Genomic DNA, 27,117 nt, shown 5'->3' on the forward strand with positions numbered 1-27,117 from the left:
GTTAACCAGCTGTGTCTAATTGTTACTCTTTATTCAACATTAACTCCATTTGAGAATCAGAAGAGCGGCACATGCCTTTTAAAACTGAGGTTTTTGGGGTTTTTAGATGCGTTTTAGAAAAGCCTTCCATGTATGTTCAAGCAATAGACCATCTGCATACCAATGTGGACACATCTGAATTAATGATTCATGATTTTCCTCGTCATAGTTGAGTTTCAGTTTTTCCATTTTTCCAGAATTGCTGTTCCCATCTCAGAAAATGAGATGTGAAAATACTGGCCTCAACCCGTGATGTTTCACAGGGAGAGCACATTATTTTAAAAATGCTGCCATGATTGTAATGGTGCCTGGCTTTCCGAAGCGCTGCTGCAATGTGCTTCTGCTCAGAAACAGAGGCCCTAAAGCCACATCTTTCAATGCCTTTTTAAACCATTCACAGCTTTTTCTTAATTGGCTGTAAGGTCCGAAAGGGGCCGCTTTGGTGTCATTCGCTAACAATTTGCTGCAGCGGTCTTGCTAGCTGTTGAAGCAAGAACATTTACATACCAATTACAACAAGGAGCAAGTCTGAACCGTGTAATGTATACATGTAATCACATTACACTGCAACAGTCACAATCTGACTGATTGCATTAATACACAAATAAATAATTACAGCCGGTGGCTCCAGGTTAAATGAAAGAAGAAATGTTTCCTTAGCCGTTTGCCTCTTAGTGTTTTCCTGCACACAAACCACATTCCTCTACCAACTTCCTAAAAGGCGTGGTCTCATGGCGCCGATCTGGCACTTTACAGTTTGTCGGCTAACATGATGTTACTATAAAGGGACATTTCTATGTAAATTACACAAGCTAAAGAATGTTAACTTTACACAGAGTAGGGTTGGAAAACGTCTCCATTGTGAACCGTGTGGTTTGTTATAGCGGTCATCTGCACTCATTAAATGGGATTTCACTGAAGCTTTAAAAGAAACTAATTCATGAATGTTTGACACATCAGAAGGTTCAAAGTCACTCTCATACAGCTTTTCTGCTCATTAATTATTCAATAGCACTGATTAACATCTGTTTTTAAATCAAATTCAGTCACTTGTTTTTAGCCTATTATGATTTCAAATTAGTCTCTGCCGTAGTTTTCGTAGATCACATGAAATGCTCTGCATCAGGATAAAGTTTAAGCTGATCTATTCGGATCAAGTTCGTTAGTATTAACAAATGAATCTTCTGTCAAACCTAAGATTCCCTAAAGCTAAGCAACACCACTGTTACAAAACTTGCCACATGCACAGGATTCTTTTTTAAAAAATAAAAAAAAGTTTTTTTCCATTTATGCTGTGTATCCCACAAAAGAAGCCACCCCTGGTGACCTCTGCCTCTGAGCACGATGTACAAGATGCATCACGACGGATCCGTCTGCTTAAATCTTTTGGCCTTTTAACACGTATCTAATACATCTCCCTTGCTAAACGAAGCCTTGGTTAACACTACTTTCTAATCCTCAACATTTTCTTCTTTTATGTTTCAGGCAGGAAGAAAAGACCGGAGCGATGCTCTGAACACAGCCATTGACAGGATGACAAAGAAGACCAGAGATCTTCGCAGACAGGTGTGTTGTTGCAAGCTTTTGTCTCTTCAGCTCTCCTGAAACCTTTTGCTATTGTGCTTTCTGTTGAGATCAAAAGAAATGATCATGAAACAAAGATTCAAAGCGTAGTCTTTAACATAATTGAATAAAAAATATCCTAAAACTATGAATTTTTTGCAGCTGCGTAAAGCCGTGATGGACCACGTCTCGGACTCTTTCCTGGAAACCAACGTTCCCCTCCTGGTCCTGATCGAAGCGGCCAAGAACGGCAACGAGAAAGAAGTGAAGGAATATGCACAGGTGTTCCGTGAGCACGCCAACAAGTTGATTGAGGTAATTTCAAATATTCATCTTGTTTTTTTATTACAATCTATGTTTTTGATCAATGTTGACATTTTTATTTACAGCTAAATTAAAGAATAACAAAGTTGTTATTGGATGATGTGGAAACTATTCGTCCCAGTTATGTTTCCTCATTAAATTATTCGGATATAGTGAATTTAAAGGGCAAATTCTGTTTTACCTTAATTGAGCAAACCTAAAGATGCATAACAATCAGAGGGTTATCGGCTATAATCTACGGTATTCTCGGCTCAAAGTACCCCCAGTAAGTACATTAAATTCAGCAAAGTGAAAAAGGTGATAATTTAGTTTCTTTCCAGAAAGATCTGAACACTTAAAGGTACCACATGAAAACATAGCATACAAGGGATGTAAAATTGATTTATTAATGTATGCCCGTATTCATGAATGCTAACTGCTAATAATTACCTTAAGAGTGCTGTTGTTGCAGCCGATGTAAAACCACGTGACCCTGACGCTGGTCATTATTCCCTTCATCAGACCAAAAATGTCTTGACATTAGATAGATATGTTAATTTATACCCCTGCTCGGGGTCACAGGCAGTACATGCAAACTTGTAATTAGCTGGATCTGCTTAGCATATTTAAACACGTTAGCACAATTAACACATAGTTTATATTTTGCGAAACATTGCACAGAGACCTTTCTGTTAAGACTGTATGAGCTGTGCATGAGAGCAAGGTCGGTATTGAAAATATTTCCTTAAATTTTAAATCAATATGTTCTCTAATGCTTCTGTCAGGGCAACACTTGCTAACGTTTAAGTAATCCGTCCCCACGAGCGAACAGCCGTAAATAGTGGCTAAATCAGTGAATTCGGTCGGGGCAGGGCAGCGTTCTCATTGACCAGAGGAACCTAGTGAAGCATTGGAGGGAAAAGGGGACCGCGCTGGGGAGTAGCTCCTTAAGGAGCTCCTAAAGGCCTGAGTGTCATGTTTGGCATTCAAGCTTCACATTGGAGAACTTTTTCGTACTCATTATACTTCTGCAGGCACATTGAAACAGACTTAAAAAGGGAATACCAGTGTGCAGATCTAGTACCGCGGTGGAGGATAAATATATGGACAAATATTTTTAAGGGAATATGAATGTCATCAATGGATGTTAGCATTTCTATGTGCATGATGTCTGGTATCCATGAGAACATTCAAGAAGCTCTGAAAAAGTTTTTTTTTTTTTTTTTTTTTTTTTTTTCACAAAGTGAAGGAGCAAAAGGAAGAACAAACCAAATTATTGTGAGCCCAGAACTGCTACCATACAGCTGGGTTTACAGTTTATCATAACGGTTATAGCTGTCACTAATTGCAGCTACAGTCTGTTTATATCTTTGTAAAGCTGAACAAAACCGATGGTATAAACGGTTTCATAAATGTGTGTCGCCTAAAACCACAATAACACACGTACAGTTGTTTCTACAGAACTACTTAAACCAGCCAGGTCCCTCTTAAAAAAAGAGATTTTGCTCATAAGTTCTTACCTGGTTAGATAAAGGTTAGATAAATAAAATAAATTAATTATATTAAGTTATTACAACCAAGATTTCTATCATAACAGATGAACATGGTTTATGAACTATATTGTTGCTTTTGAGTCAATTTAAGCATATCCAGGCATATTATAATCAAAATGCTCTTTTAGTGTTTAAGGTATAATCTTCATGTTCAGTTTGTTTAGTGGGCATTATGGCTATTTTTAGTAAGTCTTAATGGTTTTTAGTACAAACTAATACATGACCAAAACAAGCCTTTTTGCTTAAATGTTAATTTTGGGCTCTTGTTCCTTAGAAGTGAAAACATTGTTCAGCATTTGGGAATATCTGCTTAATTTGGTTGTAGTTAAATTTTCTTAGTATGTTTGCTTGGTGCAAAAAAAAAAAAAAAAATCATTGGCCATTTTGTAAAAATGTCTTTTTTTTAATATAGAATCACATGATGTGTCTTTTAGCATGGTTGTTTTATTAAATGTCAAACTAATTGACATCGATTAAGGTGTTAAAATGATGATTATAGAAACCCACTAATCACATCAGCGCTCAACTAATCAGACTCTGAGCTGTTTGCTTAGTTAAATCCAGGTGGGGATTGATTTTGTCCAGGCAACACTTGCTTGTAACAGGGAGAGACTGTGTTTAAACCATTTTAATCAAATATATTCCACAGCATGCTAAAAGCGCTGGAGTTGGCTGATAAAATTGGTTGGTATTGGAAGTACGGCTGGACGATGTAGAGGGAAAAAAGCATAATGATAAAATTATCAAAACATATTTTAAGTGCTGCCCTAGTCATTTAATGCTGTTGTGTAATGATCTGTCCTTAGATAACTGCAAGTTTAAAAAAAAAAGTAAGAAAAAACATGTGCTCTCTGAACTTTTTGAAGGGGGCGGAGCTTGGTGGTGGAGCGTTCCTAGGTCTGCATTTGTGATTGGTTGGGATGATTTAACGACTGTAATATTAACCTATATGCTAGACTAGAGAGCAAAAGGAAGAACAAATGTTCTTCTTTTGAACTTTTTGACACTTTTTTTTTTCACGATAAACAATACATGTCTATCGTTCAATGTATATTGTTATTGAATTATCGTCCGGTCCTAATCGGAAGTTCTTGCCAATCTTCTGTGTAACGATGATTATTATAAATAACCTGAGAAGGAGTTTCTTTGATTTTTAAATTAGTATGCTAGGTTCATTATCACCCTGTGAAAGAATGTGGTGTAAGTGCAAAGTGCCCTGTTCGTTGTTTGGACTGACCAGATCTGGGCTCTGTTTTTATGAATAGTGCAACTGTAGGCCGCCCAAGGGCAAGTGGCCTGTTAGTTCACACACATTGTACAGCTACATTACAAGTGACCTATATTCAGAGAATAAAGGAAAAAAAAGGAATGGATTCATTTTCTCCTGCGCCAAGGTTTCTGGATCTCGGTCAAGATGTCACATCAAAGCAATTAAGTTACATAGCAGCTTAGTTTGTTTTAAAGAAACCCTTTTGTAAATATACACTTAGTTTTTTACTGTGAGCATCAGAGTCATAGAAATTTGCCGCATGAGAGGATACAAAGCGCTGGCACAAACCATAACGGGAATGGGATAGTATATCTCCCATTGGCAAATGCTTTAATGGAGAAAACAGGGTGTGTATTTCTTTTCTACTTTCTGATAAGAAGGTTCTGGCCCAAGCCTTATTTCTTTGTTTGTTTGTATGGAAGCATTTTGAATCAGATATTTTCAGAAATGGAAGTTTTAATTGATGAAAAAGGACTGTAACATTTTATCTAGCACTAAGGAAAGTGAACTGTTTGTTGTGCTGCTCCACTTCTGCCAGCTGAAAAAAGCGTGCAGTGGTTGTGGTTTATATTTCCTTTAGCTTGCTGTTCGTACGCTGAAAGCATTTTTTACATCACAAGTTAGGAGACATGCAACTTGTATAATATGATGCTAGTGCAGCTTATTGAACCTGCATAATCAGGATGCATTAATGGCAAAGCTTCCTGATCATGATCCTCAAGTTGAATTTAAAATTGTATAGTTAACATGTTTTTCAAAGCTTGCCACGCCTGTCCTGTACAGTTAGTTAAAATACCGTTGAACACATTTAAAACAAGGGTTTAAACATCAACTGTGGTACAGTGTTAGCTTCAGTGCTGGCTCATAAAGATGCAATTGTAACTTGAATAATTAAAAATGAGTTGAAAATAATAATAAAGTGCGTTGACTTAGTAATCACCCCCATGGCACGTAAAACGTTTTGCTGAAACACTGCAAGTGGAACTGTGTTGGATGACCTGAGAGAAGAATCGGCCCGTCTCATTTCTTCATGCAGAAATAACTCCTCTTCCAGCGGCTCTGTTAGTAAAAGCTTATGTAAAAGTTCATCAAAGTATAAATGCAGGTCTTGTACGCCGCCTTTTTAATTTTTTTTCCTCTAACCTCTCTTTCACGCTGTGGTCCCTGCATGTCGTTCAGTGTTGATGCGAAGTATGTTTCTATGAATGTTTCAGAACTTCGGTGCAGTTGAATAAACACTTCTCATCAGGAAAAACTGCACAGGACTTTTGGGGTGAGGGAAGCATTTAAAGGCGCTGAAGATATTTTATAATTTGATTCAGTTTACCACTTCTATTGCCCCCGAGGTGTTCTGCCGCCAACAGGAACCTACATAAAATGTCTGATTTTTATATAGTTTAGTCCAACATTTCTAAGTGATGTACTTGTTGAGAAGCTCTAACCCCAGAAGGCTGCGTTTACCACAAGCAAACTACCACAAAAGGAAATAATATAAAAGCATCCTCATGGGGATTTGGTTAAAAAGTAACTACTTGTCAGAATAGTGTTCATCCTTTCAGTTATATTTTTATTTTCTTGCTGCTTTGAGATTTGGATTTGCAGCACTTTTTAAAAGCTGCATATAATCAAAACATTTTTCATTAGGAGGAAAAAACTGATTTTCGTTTCACAAAAGTGATTAAGTGTTTTTTTTTTGTTTTTGCTGTCAACGTTTTGTGACCCCGATGAGAGCAGGGAAATTGATGACTTGAAAATAATTCCAGCTCTGGTGCAGTCATGATTTGTTTTTCTACATTTGAAAGTGATTATGTTTCAGCACATTTTCTGTCCATTGGATAATCCCGTTTTGGCACGGCTCCTCATATCCCAGGCATTCTGTTTCTGCATTGTTGCCAGCACATCCCAACCAACAAATGGGAATCTTTAAACTCCCTGACCTAAATTCATCTAAATATTCATAGATGCGTTGTTCTCCTTCAGAGAATGCAAGTTTCATTAGATGCAATTAAAAGGAAGCTCGGTTTATGGGTCAGAATGTGAACATTTCCCCCGAATCCATAAAAGTGAGCAGGTACAGGCCACATTTGTTCAGCTTTGCTCCCCAGTTCTTATTCTGCTGCTGTTTCTTTTTTTCCCCCCTTAAAGTGTGGACTGTTTGCCTCTCCAGGAGGGTGATGGCAATCTGGCAGCCTGTTTATTTAGTCACTCAGAAATAACCATATCCTTGAGTAATCAGCTACAACTTGGATTTGCATTAAGTGAAATGTACTACTGTTTGTAGGAAAAAATAGAGGGCTTATCTATTCAATCAACAGTGTAGCCTTTGTTTTTCTCCTTCTGCGGCTGCCCTCTCTGCCATCAGACTGTATCGTTTTAGGAGCTTTATGAATTAATCTGCAACATTGAGCTTGTATTCCTCAGGGATTAGTTGCTTGGCAGAGCTGCTCTACTTCTGATCAATACGAATAAAGCAAGCTAAAATACAAATTTTTAGTTTAATTATGTATCTGTGTTGCTTTTTCACCCCCTCCTATGTAATGTGTTTTTATGCCACTGGCTGTTTTCTGCTTAAAAATAGATTTATTTGTGCTCTCCATTTAGGTGGCCAACCTGGCATGCTCCATTTCCAACAATGAAGAGGGAGTGAAGCTGGTCCGCATGGCAGCCTCTCAACTGGAAACTCTGTGCCCCCAGGTAACGAGGTGTTTTGTAGTTATCATTTATCCAGTGCAGCGATTGTGCTCATCTTTCACAGCTTACATCATTTGTCTTGTGATGCTTGCACTGGATGTTTCAGATGCATTTGTTTGAAGGTGATACAAATAACAGATTTAGTTTTTCAGTGTTCAGTTTTATGGATCTGATAGGTACATTAATTTTTTTTTATCTCCACTGTCAGAACTAAGGTTCTCACCTTTCTAAAAGATATGATGGCATCATGGTGTTTAGACAAACCTGTAAAACAATTTAGGATAATCTGAGATATTTTATTTAAATTAAAACAGTTCTTACTGCTACCAAAATAACATGGGTTATTACAGTAATAATAATAATACATTTGCATTTTAGGAGATGGATGAAAGCAAACATTTAGAATAAACCCCTTTTTAATTTGGTGGTAGTTTAAGTGGTTCTTGCACAATTTAGTGCTCGTTGTAGAATAAGTTTAACCAGCTTCCATAAATTGGTTAATTAGCTGAGCTCTTGGCTGTTTTACAGATATGCCATTCATCGCTTGCCTTACTTGTTTTAAAACGTTACCTTTTTATAAAAGCTGTGACAGTCGCATCATGACTGTCTTCTTTGTTTAGCAAAAAAAAAATTCCAGTCTTTTTTTTTTTTTTTTTTTTTTTTTAAATGGACGAGTTTAGGAGCCTTATTTTGGCCAGCTGACTGACAGTGTCAGCAACAAGTGGGGGAGGGGAGAGAACTGAATCCCTCTCCACACAGCTGAGGGAAGCTTCTCATGCTGCTCTTTCTCTGGCGTTTCACTCAAATGGATTTGGACCTAGGAATAGAATAACTAGCCCATTTCTGGTTGTGATTTCTGATTTTTTGTCAGAAGATGATTCTTCCTTTAATTAGCTTCTGTCCTTTAAAAATACTTGCATCTCTTTCTAAATTTATCTTGTGTTAAAACAACAAATGGGTTGTTTAAAAAGACGTTCCTTGACATAATGCAAGCTAATTTTCTTGCAATGTGGCCATTTATTTTCACACCTAGCCATGCTGATCACTACATGATTATTTATTCATGTTAGACGTTTAAGCTCTCTTCACTCTGCCGCCGCTGGACTTTTTAAAGTATTTTCTTAGCCGCTTCCTTCACTCGAACCCACAGACGCACCCTCTATCTAAACCTGCTGCTCACAGTTTTATTATCTGCTGTCCTTGAAACCCCTCATCACTCTGAGGGATGAATTTGCCTCTTGATAGAATCTGAACATTGAGCGGGGAGGGTGGGGGAGCTTTGTGCAATCAGCGTATGCTAATGTTGTGGCTGAGGGCTATGGTGTAATTGGGCTTTAATGGTTGTAATTTGGCGATTACAGGTGATTAATGCAGCACTGGCCCTTGCTGCCAAGCCCAACAGTAAGGTGGCCCAAGACAATATGGACGTGTTCAAGGATCAGTGGGAAAAGCAGGTTCGCGTCCTCACCGACGCTGTTGATGACATAACATCGATTGACGACTTCCTGTCCGTGTCTGGTAAGTGATAAATCACCGTCATACCCTTGCAATAGTGTTAGAAACACACCAGCCTGTTCTCAACTCTTTCAAAATGAACGTTACAAAAACATGTTAAATATGTATACATTTCAGTTTGAATCAAAATTTTACAAAGGGAACAACACCTCAGACGATAAACATCTTTGGTGTTTTTCTGGATGAGTGAGCCAGGTCTTATTAGGCTAAATCTGAAGCATCATTAGAACTACATCTGGAATTGACATCCTGTGCTGTCGGTGCACACAAACGTTTTGTCAGGCGTGCCCTGTGAAAGTCCCTCATTAAGCATCGAGTAGAGTGATTTCACTCACCTCCACCCAAGGACGGCCAGCTATTTACACACTGGACATTTCCCCTTTACAGGCTTCCCATTAATAACCAGCCAAAGAATTTGCCTTTAACCCTTTTCAGTAAGCTTCGATGTAAACTCACAATTATTACAACTCACAATAAAACTGTTACATCCTTATTGTTTTATCTTCTTTTTTTTATCATTATCTCTATTCATTCGGACCATTCTCACCTCTTTATGTTCTCAGAGAACCACATCCTGGAGGACGTGAATAAGTGTGTCATTGCCCTTCAAGAAAAGGATGTTGATGGTTTGGATCGCACAGCTGGGGCCATCCGAGGCCGCGCCGCCAGAGTGGTCCATGTTGTCACCTCTGAAATGGACAATTATGAACCCGGCGTCTACACGGAGAAGGTTCTGGAAGCTACTAAGCTGCTCACTAACTCAGGTATACCAATGAAATACGTTTTTAATGACGTAACAACCTTAGAATTTTAGGTATTCTTGCCTTTTTTTTGATGCATTTCATTAATGTAATGAATACAAAGATTTCTTTCAAGCTGTCGAAAGGCAACTCTACAGGTATTTAGGTTGATTGCTGCTTTTCATATTTTTGAAAAATCGTGCCTCTTAAAACGAGAATGGGGATTAATGTTGGAAAAATACATTGGTTTAATCTAATGAAAAAGGTAAAAGTATCCCTTTAAGAGAGACATGCACGATACACAAATCTGATCTTTGTATTTGATTTCATTTTTTTATTTGCTAGCTTTCTGATGGGTTTTAGTTCTGATGCAGGGGTTGATCCATCCATCTTTCACTTTCTTGCCTTTTGACATTCATTATTGCCGGGTAAACATGAGTGCCTCTTAGAAAATGAAATATGTTTACATCTAGATCTGGCTTTTAGACTAAAAAAGTCAATTGTGGAAAGTGGATTTTTCTGTATTTTCTGTTCATCTTTCCCCACACTGGGTAATCCATCCTGTGACTCACCACGTTGCTAATAAGTTGTCAGAGACAATCGAATAACTTAACACAAGTTGGATCATAGAAGTCATTTTGTCCAAATAGTGCGTTATATCATTAGTCAGCCAGCATGTATCTGTTAGCCTCCATCACCAGCGAGCTAATGTGACAGAAAATGTCTTCGGTTGTCAGGTTTGGAAATGGCTCGGCCCCCTTCGGGGTGCCCCCATTAACAGCCATAAAATGCTGACAGATTTTCTTCTGAGGACTTCAAATAAGACGATGCAAGGTGTTCAGTTTTTTTATCCTCATCACACTAAAGCCTTGTGTTCAAGTTACATTGATTTAGCTGGAAGCAACTGGGATTAGGTTTCATGAATTTAAAATGCTTTCTTGGTACCAAGTGTTGTTCTTTCCTCTGTTTAGAGAGTCATTCATCTCATAACAATTGCAGTGTCATAGATGCGAGTGTTAAATTTGGATGAGAACATGATTTAATCACAGTATTTCATTGTATAACTATATTTCTAGTTGAGAGGCAGAAAGCTTAAGATTTCCGCGGTCCGCGGAAAACGTGTCGTCAACAAGCAACCCCCCCCCCCCCCCCCCCGCTCCGCGAGTCGGTCCGCCTCGCATAAGCTAATACCTGCGGGAAACACTGCCACCCATCTAAGGTTTTCAGATTTTATTTCTCTTATGACCTTTTTCATCATAATTTAGGTACTGGTTTTCTCAGGTTCTGGATTGAAGATGAAATATAATTTAAGAAGTACTCTGAATCCCTGCATGTTCCTTGTTCTGTTTGTATGATTCATTTATGCTCATGTTTTCTTTTTCTTTTTTTTTTTAACAATAAAAGTTATATTGGGGAACACTTTTCATTGACACTTTCTTCTCTTCCCTCCTTCTCTCAGTCATGCCACGCTTCACAGAACAAGTGGAATCAGCAGTGGAGGCCCTGAGTGCAAACTCCTCACAACCTGTAGATGAGAATGAGTTCATTGATGCATCGCGTCTGGTCTATGATGGCATCCGCGACATACGCAAGGCGGTCCTCATGATCAGGGTACGTTACAGATTTATTTTTTCAAACCATAATTTTTCCTCCCATTCTCTGTCTGCCCACCAATTGCATGGGAGGATTGCTTACATTGTCATTTGTGTTGCTTTTAATCAAAATAAAAAAATGTAGAAAGCACTTTTGGTTTTGGCCTTGTGGGCTACAATAGGAAATGTGTAATGAAAAACAAACTTCTAATAGCTCTAAGATGTTTTTTCTTTTAGATAAAATAAAGAAAAGAAGGACACTAAAACCTGGGCCATTTCTAGATGCACAGCTTTATTTCATTATTGGCAGCTATGGGATAATCTCATTGATCCGTCACATATCCATCCACGGTCCATGCCTACCTTTTTATCCCACTGTAACCGTCTCTTCTTGTCTGGTGCTAATGATGGCTGAAATGTGCTCCTACTTTATTTAAATCCTATTTTATTCAGCCTGTAGATATTTTTTTTATATAATTTCTGCTCTAGTCTCAGTATTATATATTCATTTCAACTGTATCTACAGACAGCCCTTTGTCCTGTCAATATTTACCCCTAATCAGCCACTTTCAGTGTCTTTTTATAAAGGTCTGCAGGAACCAACTTAATTACAGATCAATCCCTATACTTATTACTTTATAGCTTTTTTTTTTTTAATGACCACTCAGCTTTTGCCCATTCAATAGCATAAACATCCACTTCTTCCAGAAGTATAAATACTTCAACTTATTGCTAATATCTACCATAAGACATAATTAAGTTGTGGTGATGCATGCTCGTTTATGCCTTTTGCTATTTTTAGCAGTGCAAGAGGAACTTTCTGTGCAGTTTCAGAAGCCAGAAATGAACTTTTCTCACGAAACAGGCGACCTAATTGACCAGGCATGCAATGTGGTTTAGCAGCAGCCTTTAGATGTGTGTGGGTTAATGGCTTTTGCCCGAGTAGAACCATAACTGAGACAGATGGTAGTGGAGCCATTGAAGCATCACTGACTGACAATGAGCTGACTACAAAGCTCTATGCTGCTCTAAAAAGTGAAATGGATAGTTAAAGGGTAACTGGTGTAACTACTTAAGACTGCCATTTAATATCTCCTCCATGAGTATTTTCATCTATTTATATAGTCCTTTACTCAAACCAACCAGACGGCTAACGATAAAATCATTCAAAACGGATAAAAGAATAAATAAGTTAAAAATCGGCACTAAAATGCTACGTTGCTCCTGATTATTAAAAGCCTTCCTGGATAGAACGCTCCTAAGCTTCAGGTCAGCGATTGAGAGATCCAGGGTCTAGGTGAGGCGATGCTTTAGTTCACTTATATTGCATAGCTGATTCAGCTGTGTAATATATGTGACCTTATTATGGATTAAGTAGTGTAAGTTGTGCAGGTAGGATGCATTTTGCTCTCCTTAGCTCTCAGCACTTGAATCTTTTCAATTGGCATCATTTGTCTACTCGCCGTGTTCTTTGCTGTCAGTTTAGCTCTAAAACTGTTTATTGGTTTTCATCAATTATGCTGCTCAGACATGGACAAAAGGCAAATGAAAGCAGGCCTATTATGTATTTGCATTTGCATTATAATGAGCATCTGATTTAAGATGGACATTTTAATTAGCATTCCTTTGCTGTACTGCAGCGCATGGGAACTCCATTCCTATCAGCCCCGGCTCCTCTCTTGTCTTCCAGATTAAGCTATTAACACTGGCTTTATGGGCTTGGCTAAACACTACATGGAGGATCAGCGAGTGTGTGTGTGATTGTGCATGTGTGTTAAAACTAACAGAGGATTAGTGGGAAACCCTTGCTAACTCATAGTTTATCCAACTGATTGGCTCTGCCATTAACGGCCAGCTTGGGACAGAGCGATGAGACAAATCAAACTTCCTCCATTATCTAAAACCTCAGAGTGAGCCAAAAGATCTGAGGGGTGATCTTTGCAGCCTAGATTTGATGTTTCGACATTGTTTCCTGTAGTATTTCTAACACTGTCTTACCAGAGATCCTACAATATGGGATTTAAAGGAGCAATAAGCAAAATTTCAAAATATAGTTTTGTGAAGAACTAAATGTATCTTTGTAGATGGACTATGGTTAAACATCACACCATCTCTCTGTGTTGTTGTCCTATCTCTTGTTTACATAGCTGGGCCGGCACGTGCACGTGAACAGCTGCCACTCAGGGCTTTAGCTCTTCCCTGTCCATAAAATGCCACCGCCAGGTGCAACATGGCGGCGAGCACGGCCATCGGATCAAAACGTTCTCTTGCTAACAGCATTATAAAGTTATGAGTTACTTCTTCACAAGACATGTTCCTCTGAAAGGTGATGCTGTTCTGGTGTGTATTTATCCGTTGCAAATAGGCTCATACGAGCCGGTGGGTGAGAAGGGGAAAAGGGTGCCGAGTGCTGGAGAGAGAGGAATGGCTTGATGCACATCTGGTTTTGGTCTACAGACTGCTCAAACGAGTGCTCAAACTCCACTCAGTGGAGAAACATCACTTATTGCCCCTTTAAGCATTTTTAAGCTTTGGGTGAGAATAGAAAAAAAGTTTTCTTAGCCCATTTTCTAAAAGCTATGTCGGTCAATCCATCCGTCCGTCTGTTCTTTTTTTTTTTTTCTCCAGTGTTTTGTCCCATCTAATTTTCTCTATCTCTTTTCTTTGGTCTTCATCCATCTGTCTATCATTTAACTCCATCTTTTCTCCTCCACCTGTCAACCAGACATCTACACTACATCCGTTGTTTTTTCCTCCCTCTATCCATCCATCTGTTCATCTTTCCGCTGTTTCATCATTCATCCATTCGTTTCTCACCCTCTCTTCTTCCTTTATTCACATTTAAAGCCTAAGCAATTTAGTAATGTCTGCTGCAAAGTCTTATAAATCACAGGATGCTAAACTTGAACGCTGTGTTGATTTATATTGGTTGTGATAACTCATTTTTCACCTCATTATTCTGTATGGTTACGGTATTTATAACACCTTCTACTTTAAGCATCTTGAGTGCTATCGTTTTGGGTGTTTCTCTTTTAGTGTGACACCAAAGAGCAGACTGATTATATTATTGGCGTTCTGAATGTGAAATCCTCACCTTTTGGGATATAATAGCGAACAAATAATGCATTCCTAACCGTCTTTTTTGGTAATATTGTTGCTCACACTGCATCCCTACCTATTCTTTCTTTAAAGATGGATAAAAGATTGAAAACTGAGTCTTTATTCTAGGTCTGATTATGTTATGCCAAACAAACGCTGATCTTTACCAGCTAGACTGCCATTCAGGGGGAAGTTAACATGTAAAACATTGAGCTGTACAAAGATGTATGAAATTCTACAAATCAGCTTAAAACTTCTCTAGAGGCCATGTCCACTCCTCTGCACCAACACACAGACTCTCTGTAAGCCCCCACTTGCTTAAATCAAAACAGACAAGCGTGTGGTTGGTTTTCCTTTTTTTCCCTACTTTACGATGGATGTGTCTTTAACCTCTAAGTGGTTCACAGACAGTCTGTTGGATGTCCCTTGGATATATGAAAGGCAGCTGGAACCCACTTCCCACCTACGGTGACATCTGAGAATATGCCTTGTAGACATGAAACCGACTCGAAGTCAGCCAGCTGCTGACAGCAAGAGACAGGGGGCAGCCGTTGTCGTTACCTTATGATTTGTGCAGTGCATCACAACCCACGGCGATCTTACTGGCAGTGTCCTAAAATAAAACTGTGTTCAACTCACGGAGGCTATGAGCCTACGATGTCACAAAAAGAAAAAAACAACGAGGGATTCTGTTGAACTGAGTTATCCATATTGACAACGACACTCGGCGATGCAGCGCTGGCCTGATTTCTGGCTTTGTCATAATACAGCCATTTCAAATCCCGTCCATTCTTTTCTTAATGATTGTTTCCTACGCGGCATCCGGTCTTGTGTTGCCTTCACAGGTAATTTCAAAGATGAATAGGAGCATTTCACCCTTCAGAGCCGCAGCGAAGACATAAGCTGCCATTAAGTGTGACTAGGAGAAAGCTAATGCTAAGTGTAAATTAACTGGCAAAGTATCTGTTTCAACGCGCTTTATTAATGTAATCTAACAGCAGGTTATTGTTGAGTACCCGCCACGCGTTATCATTTCTAAGCCACCCACATTCACAGCTTATCAGTTTTACAGGCCACGGAGGATGGGATGCGTGCCCCGCTGAACAGCAGTGTCTGGACTCAATGACATGCCTGAGAGTCACCGCTGCTTTGTATCTGAAACTATACCCTTATATTCCCCTGAGAACAAGACCATCTCCACAATTTCATAAAGGACTATAAGGTTGTTCAGAGACTCTCGGCTATTTTTAGACACGAGGGCTCCAAATCCATTACAGTAGGGAGGACTGAGACAGTTGGATAAGCACAAATAGAGGCACAAGTGCGATAATGCACCTTTATCTGTCCGCATCATCATCCCCCCTCGCCACATCTCCAGCAAATACTTTCCGTTGTTCGTCAATGTTATATTTTGCCTTAAGCGTAACCTATTGAGCTCAGATTCCTTTTGAATATTCTTTACAGAGAAATTGTTGCTCCTGGCTTGTTTAGTATTCATGGCAACAGAGGAGGCAAAGGATCAGAAACGAAGTAGCAAAATTCCACCACAACGCTGTTCGTGCTTAACAAATCACTTTTTTTTTTTTTTTTTTTCCTTCAAACAGCAACAACAGATGGGCCTCAGAAATGTTTGCTCCAATATGTTTCTTACCAGAACCTTACCTTCATTTTCCCACTCAAAATGCACAGGCAGCACATTACACTTGATTTACATATTCATTTGGCGTTTACAGTATATGTTCTGGGCTGTAGGGAAGGAGACATTTATCTGATGCTGCCCAGGCTGGCAGCCCTAAGGCATTTCTCACAGATAGTAAGCAGGTTTATTATTTAATAGTCGTCACAATGCTAGAGCGTGGCAATATTGTTTTATGTGCTTCTCTTAATTACAAAGTGCTGTTCCTTAACTTGTTCTGCTTTATATCATTAAAGACTCCAGAAGAGCTGGATGACTCCGACTTTGAGACCGAAGATTTTGATTCTCGCAGCAAGACCAGCGTGCAGACGGAGGACGACCAGCTCATCGCCGGCCAAAGTGCACGAGTAAGTTCACCAATCCTTCTAGTGCTAATAACCTTCCTGAGACTTGCTTCAGATGTTTATGAAGTGCCTTAAAGTATTTACATCTTTTGGACATTTCTTCTCTTTGTCAAATTACAACCAGAAACTGTGATACATTTTGTTTTATGGGACAGATCAACACAAAGTAGTGCCTCACTTTTACATGTAATCTAAAAGTGGCAACCCTTAGTCTTTTGGGGAGGCCTCTGCCAGGTTTTTACATCCTGGGCACTGAAATTTTACCCATTATTATTTGCAAAGTACCAAACGGTTCCATTGTAACTCCAGCTATAGGTTTAGTGTTGTGGTTCCAGACCCTAAAGGTTTTTGTTCTGGAATTACCTTTTTATTTTTAGCTTCAGCTATAATATCTTTCCTAAAGCCAACGCCATGTATACCAGTTTGAGGTGGTGTGGAGTGTTAGTTTTCTCAGCATGCAGCATTTTGCATGCAGGACCCCCATCCGCCAATTTCTTGTGGTAAACTGCAAAAAGGACTTAATTTGGCCGTCTTTCCAAAGGCCCGAGCTGTGGATCGATGCAGCTTCTTGGCTGCTTCCCTGATTACTGCTGTCCAGTTCAAGGAGTTTGAGCACTTTTACAAGTCATTGTTATTCCCATAATGCATTAAAAGCATCTCGAGATGTTAAAAATACATTCTGTAAAAGTGTACCTTTATTTCCCATATTAAAGCTTTCCTTTGTCTCCTCGAGACACGATTAGAACAGAGATGGATTTAAATCTACTTGTATATTGAGCTACAAGCTTGTGTCATGCCTCAGTTACTAAGTTCAATAATGCCCTCCAACTGGAATAAAATATGTTCATCTGACAACACTGAAGAAGACAATTCTTGGATTATTGTATAACCTGAAAAACTATCAGTTTATGAAAAGGTTTAGTTTTTGGTCATTTGCGACAGGCTTCTTCTGTTAAGTCTGTCTGAGCAATTGTTCTCTCAAACACTCCACCCCCATACTTACTGCGGATGGGTAGTGCACAGTTGGCTTGGCACCATGATGGCTAATGTGACCAAAGGATTTGTAAAAACTCCTCTTGTGGAGCTCTGCCACACAGTTGGATCTCATTTGTCCTTTTGTTGCTGCTCATAAATTAAAGGGTTTATACTGTCAGTCTTAATGGTTCCAGTCTTTCAGGGAACCATTGATTTTTGGTATTTTAATAGGTGAAATAATTAGGTTAAGAGTCTAATCTGTAAAGTCCCTGAAAAGCCCACTGAAACACAGATCTGCTATTTATTCCTGTGTCCCTTCGTGTCTTGTAAACATGCCGAACACCAGTGCTCCAGATTTGCCGACGTTGCCAAGCTGTATGTGGGTGTTGTGCAGTCCACTTTAATTCACTTTAAATTCCACCTAAATTGTGCAGTTGGAGGCCGGCAGCATTAATAATTTAAAGATCGGAGAGTTATAACTTAATCTTAGAAATCCGCAGGGGCAGAATGATCCATTGGTACCTTTCCGAGCAATTTGTTTTGATCATCAAAGATTATCTGCCTGTTTTGTTTGCAGGGGACTTTTCATCTTTTGCGCTGCCTAAACTGCTTTATTCAAGCTCACTTGGTTCCAGAGAGACGGAGCCTTTTTTTACGAGTAATGGAATAAAAACTCTTGCTATGATATTTGATTTCCTGCTCTTAGGTGTCTGCCTACCGTAACTTGACAGGATCATTGGGAGAACGTCTGATTAGCTGTTTGGAAGCTGCCTTTTTTTTTTTTTTTTCTGCCTGGTCCAACAGGATGTATGGATGTGTCTGTAAACGGATTTTCACCTGATGTGTCAAGTGCTGCTAAGCAAATAGAATAAACTTTGTGGGGTACAGACGTAAATCAAACCCAGTCTTTAGCATGACCCTTTGCCCTCTACTCCCTCTGCTGTGCAACAACACTGTTGTGTCTCAGGGCTAAAACACCGCATGTATTATTCGCATGGTGATGCCATGTCGGGGTCTGGCGCGCCAACCCAGTAAACCTGCTCTTATCCTTTCTCCAGGCCATCATGGCTCAGTTGCCTCAGGAGCAGAAGGCAAAGATTGCAGAGCAGGTGGCTAGCTTCCAGGAGGAGAAGAGCAAGCTGGATGCTGAGGTATCCAAATGGGATGACAGCGGCAATGACATCATCGTGCTGGCTAAGCAGATGTGCATGATCATGATGGAGATGACAGACTTCACCAGGTGAGGTGGAACAATAATAAATGAACTGGAAATGTCACGGTGCGTTTTTAAAAATATCTCTGATCACTTTCTTTCTTTCTGTCCCTTTATTTACCTGGCGTCATTATATGTTTAATATGCAAACATTAGCAGTGCTGTAATCTTATCTTTGTTTGCTCATATTAATATTCCTGTGGTATTTGTCTTCATTCAGTCGACATGCCTCTGTGTATGAGACAGATATCATGGGATTAAAGTTAAGACTGTGTCAAATACGGTCCATCAGCAGGTCTACGTTCGTTAACCAACATTTGTTCATGCTTGAACAATGCTCCATACGGAGTTTAACTCTGCTGTTCGTGCTGCAGAGCTCTCCATTTGACTTAAGCAGTGGGGTAGCTAGGATTTCCTCTTTATTATTTTTTCATCCTTAATCTTAATATGCAGAGCATCAAATCTCCCTGTCCCCTGTTGCATAAATAAGCTGCACTCTGTGTGCACTGGAAAGAAAATTAAATGGACAGTGTTCCTCCGAAGACCTGCTAAAGGCCAAATTCACAATAAGTAGATTTTTTTATTTATTTTTTAAAGTTTCTTGGCAGTACCTTGGGTGGATTGTAGCAAATGAGCTTACTAATTGGAAATGTAATAATAGGATAAGTACTTAGTTTTCAGATTTAGGATTTAGATACAATCTTTAATCTAAAAAGTTTTTGTGAGCCCTTTGTAGGCATTAACCTCCTAAGTGTTGGAACCTGCAGACATCATTAAAGAACAAGTTTTCTTTGCTTTTATTCTCCCATTTTGTTTTTCACACCTTTAATGGCTGCCTTCTGTCTACTGCAGAACATTGTTGCCCACTCTGCAGAGGGTAAGGCACCTATTCTCAACCAGAGTATTTTTTCCTCAGAAAACCCTTCAGCTATTATTTTTTTTTATATACATATATATATATGCGTTTGGGTCACACTCTCTGTGGTGCAGAAAGCCGACCAGTCAGCTTTGCTGAGTTTAGCTGAATTTGAGCTGGCAGTGTCTCGTTGCCATACAGAATTCACCCAGCTGCTTCTGTCACACTGTCAGCACACACTAGTTACCAGTTGTCAGTGGGAGTCACACATGCCCATGTCACAACGTTTACTGATGCCATTTACACGTGTATTTTGCCTCTGTCATTTTTGCACTGGTCCATTTTTGTTTTGTAATGCGTGCTGCACCACAGTCTATATTCAGACGGCTTGATTATCTATTTTGGAGTTGACCGATTTGTGTGTCTGCTCAGAGGGCCGTTCTGCTTTTTTTTTTTTTTTTTTTACATTACAGTCTAAAGAATAAAAGTGGTGAACCTTTTTTTACATTTTGCTTCGTTGGAACCACAAACTTTTTTATATGAAAGAGCAGGACAAAGCGGTGCTTATTCTAACACTAACACTGTTTTCTTTGAAGGCTTTAGACAACTTCCAGACAAGACCTTTGTAGCTTCTTTCAACAGCTTTCTTGTTTAAGTGCAAACTAGTCATGTTGACAGACTCCCCCTCCAGTGAATCTCTGTAGCTCCTCCAGAGTTACCATAGGCTTCTTGGCACCTTCTCTTTTGGCCAGCCCATCAGTTTAGGTAGGCAGCCATGATTTGTGAGTTTGGGGCTTTGCTTTAATCCTTTCATTTTTGGTTAATGGCTTGAACCAGGTCTAATGAGATGTTCAAAGAATATAGTTTTATAACCCTGCTTCAACCTTTTCCACTTTATATCCCTGACCTATCTGTTGTGTCCCTTGGTCACACATTTTCTCTCACATAATCCTCTGAGGCCTGCAGTCAACAGCTGGGGTTATAATTGGATCAAAATGCACACGATTGGTTTTGATTTACTAATTGACGGCTCAACACTTTTAAAAGGCCCTGTAATTCGGATTTTTGGTAGCATTTTATATCTGGAAATTATTTAAATATATAATAAAGTGCATTTTCGTTTTTAACTGTTAAAAAATATTCCCACCACTCTCAAGAAGCTTCAGTATCTCAGTCTGTAAAAATGAGACCCCAGGTTTGGCCATTGGGGACAGTTACAGTCTGCCAATGTAAAGGCACGACACTTGAAATATAGTATCCAGCCAAATGTAGCATTCAAACAATCCTTTGCAGTTGCAGTGTTGTACACAGAAATATTGCGATGCCGATTGTCACTTGATGTATTTTGTGTTTTACTAGAAATGACTGCTAAGTTCACACGAGGAATGCATGGAAGTAGTTTAAATGCATTTTTCACTGGATGTGTTTGTCTAACTTTGCTTTTAGAAATTGGAGTGAATCACTCTGGACATTTTGTTGCTGAGGCGTGAGTCACGTCGGTAATGACGTAATGCCTTCTCTTTATCCTCATCTTCCGAATGGGTCAAAGAGCCTGTCTCACTGACTGAATATGCAAAATAGTGAAACATGGCAGAACAGTTTGAAATGTTAACAGCCGGTGACCCGAAAGGTTGCACAGAACCCAGCAGGTTTTTCTTGCTTCTCAAGCTTTCAAAGGACTAAGGATAAAAGTATTGCAACCTTTTACTACAAAATGGTTGGATGGATACAGGTATGAGGCTATTGATTGCTTTGACATTTTTATACTGCATGAATACTGCCTCTCCCTCATTGTAAAGCTTCTGTACAAAGCAATGCCTGAGGTTTCAAAACAGGAAAATGACTAACAAGAAATCCTAAACAAGATTTAGGATTTCTTGTTTTGCATTAATATTAACATTTAGGATGCAGTATGCATTTATAAATGACCAAAATTAAGATTAAATTTGTATTTTGCACACTGTAAAACATTTTTGATTAGACAATAAAATGTGGCTACAGTAAAAATAACAAAACAAAAAGAAAACTCAGATTTTCTGATGAATTAAGTTGGACAGTCTCATCTTAACCAGGTATTACTTTCAACACACAGTGCTGCACTCACATTATTGGACTCATCCTCCTCTATAGTCCTGATTATTTTGACATCTAATCAGCAGTTCAGCACAGATAATGCCCTGGACACATCAGTGTTGTCCAAACTTTCTTCCTTCATGTTTTTTTTAATCATGTCTACCTTCATGCTTTTTTTTTTTTTTTTCATCATCTCGTCCAAATACATTGGAGAAAAGTTTTTGACCTCATCTCTCTATCAAGATTAATAGCAGCTTCAATCTATTGTTTTTTAACCAATGTAACATTGTTTCTAAAGCCTTTCTTTTTCTCACCTTAACATCTTTAGGCGTTGTGTTTTGACCATGCGATCCAGAACATTTTCTGCTGAAACTTGATTTTTCTTCTGTTATGTTAGGAACCCTCTGTAGTGCACTCTCACTGTGGAGCCTAGCCAATAATTTCATTCCTCCTTCAGCAGGATGTAATGCAGCCTAGCACGTAGGAGCAACGTTACAGTTTTGACAATTCAACCTGTGTTTTTTTTTCTCTAGCAATAAAACTAACTGCCATTCTCTCAATAGCAACCCGTCAATATGAGGCACAGTAGGGAAAATGTACTATGAGTAAAAATATGTTGAGATAAAAAGTAATCATCACATCTGTTCTTTAATAAAATGTCTGACTTTTGATTTTTAAGCATTCCTTTTCCATTTTATTAAATTTTTTTTAGGTAATTCCTTTGTGCAAGTCATATATGTTTTTAATGGCATGGGGTGCTGGACAAACGAGTGTGAATGTACATTTTGAAACCTTTTGGATTCCATGTGACTTCACAATCATCTCTAATTGGTTAAAGATTCTCCTCGGGCACAGCTCTGTATGTCTGTGGCCAGTCAGCAGTTTTGTGTTGTTCTTCTTCCAGTCAGATTAATTCAAACCTTTTGAAAGTCACACTGCCAGGGGGCAGCTAAGCTGCATGAGCGCAAATGTCTAACTTACAAATTCAAAAAGAAGAGTCAGACAACGAGAAGACAGGAGAGAATGGCAACAGCGAAGGAATATCAGTTCATTTATTTACAGAATAATTTTACAAGGCTTTTGCTGAAGGAAAAATCAGATAGGAATTTAAACTGGACGACCAGTCCTAAAATCCAGCAGCAGGCATGTGACTGTAGGTCGGATTTATTTCTAATCACAGTTTATTGCTGTGCTGTAACCCCCCACCTCTAGTCCGCCCTCCAAAATTTTTATCCCCAGCTGCCACTGCTCAGTGATAACACTCGAGAAGTTATAGTAGTCACATTAAACTTTATGGTAAGCTGTCGCTGTAACAAACCCTAAACAAATTTTGCAGACCCAGTCTGTCATGTTCTCTTGCTTTTTGAGTAAAACACACAAAGGTTCTGGTCGGGGTTACCTCCCGGTTGTTCTGCTGCCCGAACCTGTGATTATTTACCAGCGTTTCAACCTATTTCTACCTCAATTGAAAACTAGAAGGTTGTGGCTTTCAGGTGGTTTACCAACAATAAAGGTCTAGATGTAGTCAAATTTAAATAAAATGTCATATGACAAGCAAACCAATAGGTTTACGATGTATATTCCTTTAAATCCTGCAACATTTTTGGGAAGAAAAGTTAATATAAAATGTTTCTTATTCAACCCATTTGTCACCCTTTACAGTCTCTGCCTTTTAGTGAAAGTGAGATGTGTAAATACTTCACATGTATGTGTTTTTGTCAAAGCCTAACCTCCCAGGCTGAATACTGCATAATTAACTAAAAGGCAATAAAGTAAAAACAAAGAAACTCTATGGATTAAAAGGATGTTGTCATGGCAACACTGACATGAGTTCAGTAGTTGTTGTTTTTTTCCTCGCCTTGGTTGGGATCTGATTTGAACGCTGATAATCTCTGGCCTCAGATTTTAAATGTGGGGGCTGTGTAATGGCAATTATCCCAAAAGCAATGTTTAAATACCTTTTTTCTCCTGTTTAAACCCCACCACCACCACAAAATGTCACCCTTTGTTCAAAGTAAACCCAAAAAGTACCGTCCCTCTACCAGGGCTGCTTCCTGGGTTAAATGTCTACCTGCTTGATCAGTGCTTGCCTCGGCTTTAGTTTCGTTTATTCACAGACTTTAGACGATTTACAACACATCAACATGGATCAATATCCACAGACAGGTTCTATGAAGGGATCAAGCCACTGAAGTCTTTTTTAAAAAAATATATATATATATGCCCCCACTTTCTCCTGCAGTGGGATTTATGAGGGAAGGGAATGACTGCTCTGGTTCCTGGGAAGGCTTTCTGCAGTTCAAACACACCTTTTTGTTACTTTATTTCACTGACGCTCCCACTCAGGAATAAAACTTGCCGTTCAGGGTTTAACGCATAGAAGAATTATATTTCCAGTGTTTCCATTCACCACCTCTGCTTTTACACTTTTGTTGTTCGTGTGTCTTGGGGAGCGCACCGATTTTTGGCAGCCAGCAAATATAACTGTACATTATGCCTTGACTCTTGTGATCTCTGATAGCGCAGGGAAGGTCGGCAGCCAGTGAATTCAGCCTACGCCCGAATGATTGTCCTTTGAACCTTGAGATGCTGTAAAGCTCCACCAAGGTTAATGTCGTAATGGGTAATTGACCTCTCCTGACAAATCTGCAGTGTGTGAGAGGAATTCATGTCAAGTTGAGCAGTGCTCGTGGCTGTATGGCCGCTCTCATGAATGAGACGTGTGCGCGTGTGTGTGGCTCGGGTACAAGCTACATCTTTAGCAGCCACATGTCACTGAAGTGCTTGGTTTACACACATCTGGAGGAGTCAAGATTCTGGAGCCCTGGAAATACTTTGCTGTTTATCCGCACAAGTTCATCCTGAAATATCTTTGCTGTGTAGCGTTTCTGTCTTGTTTTATTTTTGTGACTCGTTTATTTTCCCAGCATGGAGGAGACGGTTCCTTTAGACCACTGGTTGTATATAAATCTAATAAAAAAGGGGATATTACTGCTCAGATATAAATCAGTTGTGGCTCTTCCTTATGTTTTTTTGGAGCACACCTCATCATCAGCTGCCTTTTTGTTAGCATGCAGTCCCCCCCCCCCCTTTCTAAAGCATCACAATGCTTTCAGCTCTGTCCCCAGGGGTTGACTCGTCCCAGGAGGACTTCCAGTATGTTCTCTGACGCATGGCCTTTTCCACTAGGACCCTGGCTTGTTTAGCATGAGAGCAGGAGGGGGAGAACAAGAGGAGGAAGGTTTGTAGATGGGAGGGAAGGAGAGAGGAAGCGAGAGAACAGAACACAAAATTCCATCTGTTCTGGGTTGGACGGCTCATTTTTTTTTTTTTTTTTAGCCTGGAGAGAACAGCTTTGAATCCAATTTGTCTCTCTTGCCAACTGTGTCCCAGAGTCCCTTGAGGGGTACCGAAAAAAAGCCAAATAGCTGACGAGCTTTTACAGTGGGTCAGGTCAGAGCTGGATTGACCTGTGTTGGGACGGCCCTCGTCTCTCAATGGGGTCAAGAACTGATGTGTATTGGGTCACATCCTAAATATTATTTACAAATAACCTTTCTCTTGAATTAATTAATCTTGTTTAGTTATCTTCGCCTTTACTGTTCTGTTTAACACAATCTTGTGTAAAAGTTTCAGGTCCATTAACATTTGTGAGTTTTTAACCCACAGTTTGTCTCTGAACGTCATGATGCCAATGATTGGTTTCTGTTTATTATGATCATTGTGCTCAGATGTTTATATTTCTGTCTTGTACCTACAGCGTTCCTGGGGTTTATGACGCTACTGCTTTAAACAGAAAACAAGGCTCTTAAAGAAAAAGCAACCCCATTAAGGAGATTTTACTGCTGCGTTACTCTGACTCCAGTAGAGAAATCGTCTTTGACTGATGTTTCCATCTTCCATTTTCAGAGGGAAGGGCCCACTGAAAAATACATCTGATGTCATCAGCGCCGCCAAGAAAATTGCAGAAGCGGGATCGAGAATGGACAAACTGGGCCGCACCGTCGCTGACCTGGTAAGTCCCAATGAACCCATAAGCAAAAAGGGGTGATGTAAGCTGCACATTTGAGCCGCCATCCCCTGTGAACTCTTGCAGTCACATTTACTCAACCCTCTTAATTTCTGAAAGGTATTTATGGATTGGGTATAGTCGCTTATTCTGTTTTATTTTAGACGTCACTTGACTGAACACGTATGCTCTGAAATAATGCAGTATCTAAAGCTTTCAAACTTTTTTTTGTACAAAAAAGCTGCATTGCTTTCTCCTTTTTAAAGTTGTCTGTGCTGAAACAGTATTTGATGTGCTTTAAATTCTTCATAATATCCATATATATTAGCAGAGCAACGCCATTAATCGAATTGCAATCTTCTTTTAATTTTAGGGAGACAGAATTGGGATGAACTTGATGAATCGCATATAAATGACAAAGCAAATCAAGGTTTTCTTAAATCACCATCCTTCACTGAGGGTGTGAGAAACTTGTCAGTTCATTGAAATGAATTGCAGCATAGTAAGAAGTCATTATTACCCATCATATTAATTTTCCCCCCCTTCAGTTTTAATACAAACAGTAAGCAGCATAAAACTTTCCTTTAGTGTTTCTTCCATTTCCTGACCTTGTGGTTTTTATCTCATTATGAAAGATCAAACTAATCTATTTGCTCTTACTGCTACGACTTAGCATTGCAACCATATAATGCATGGGGTTGATTTGGTTGAAGCAGAATACCAAATCATGAATAAAAACTTAGTCAGGAAAAGATACTTTAGCTGTGGCTGTAATTCATGCAGGTTTAATGTAAGGTAAATCCTTGCTTGTTGGTTCTTAAACTCCTTGCTCCCAAAATATGACGTGTTATTTTTCTTTATGGGCTTTGAAGACTGAACAGCACCACTGCTCTGTATTTAAGCCGATACTAACAAAATTAAGTTTTAGTGAAAAGATTTGTTCATTGGGAGGTTTTTTAGCCCATTAAAGATATTAAAGCAGTGTTGCAAAATGAAACCAAGCCACACAGTATATTGAGTTGCAGTGTTGCGATTGAAAACGACTGCTTGGATGAAGTGTTTGGGAGATACCAGGCTTTCAGTGACACATTTGGCAAGTTGGATGGACTGACATTTTTTTTGGTATAATTGAGACAGATGTTGGTGACTAAGATCAAAACATTTAGGCAAAGTGGTGAGGACATTCTCCTCTGGCCATCCTGCTTTATTAATGCAATTAGATTATTTTTGTCTTAAAGCAATAATCAATTCAAAATATTTTCTTAATGCTGATTTAATGATACTTGTAAGCGTGCAGTTTTAGGTAGAAACCCTTGGGACTAATGCTGCCTTCAGTTTGTACTCCGGAGTCATTTTTTATTTAATTTTTTTGAGTTTCCAGTCAGTAAAGCAACAAGAAGTTTATGTTCTGACTCTGGAAGTCGTAAGTCTCCAAGTAGGGCTAGGCGATATGGCTAAAAAATAAAATCTCAGATTTTCTTTCATGCTAAATCAGATTTACAATTTTGATAGATTTTTTTTTTCCCAATTAAATTTTATTTATATAGTGCCAATTCATGATGCACATCATTTTAAGGCACTTTCCA

At 39.1% G+C, this 27,117-nt stretch overlaps 1 protein-coding gene across 1 annotated transcript in view; it reads left to right on the top strand.

The window, feature by feature from the left end:
• Positions 1–27,117, top strand: part of ctnna1 (catenin (cadherin-associated protein), alpha 1) — an 83,961-nt gene that overhangs the window by 40,024 nt on the left and 16,820 nt on the right. The window contains exons 8-16 of the mRNA XM_012867916.3: positions 1,525–1,605; positions 1,765–1,917; positions 7,330–7,422; positions 8,781–8,937; positions 9,498–9,698; positions 11,134–11,285; positions 16,298–16,408; positions 18,439–18,620; positions 25,432–25,537. Of these exons, the coding sequence (XP_012723370.1) occupies positions 1,525–1,605; positions 1,765–1,917; positions 7,330–7,422; positions 8,781–8,937; positions 9,498–9,698; positions 11,134–11,285; positions 16,298–16,408; positions 18,439–18,620; positions 25,432–25,537 (1,236 nt within the window). The remainder of the gene's footprint in view (positions 1–1,524; positions 1,606–1,764; positions 1,918–7,329; positions 7,423–8,780; positions 8,938–9,497; positions 9,699–11,133; positions 11,286–16,297; positions 16,409–18,438; positions 18,621–25,431; positions 25,538–27,117) is intronic.

The sequence above is a fragment of the Fundulus heteroclitus genome, chromosome 23, assembly GCF_011125445.2.
Source record: "Fundulus heteroclitus isolate FHET01 chromosome 23, MU-UCD_Fhet_4.1, whole genome shotgun sequence".
Taxonomy (NCBI): Eukaryota; Metazoa; Chordata; class Actinopteri; order Cyprinodontiformes; family Fundulidae; genus Fundulus; species Fundulus heteroclitus.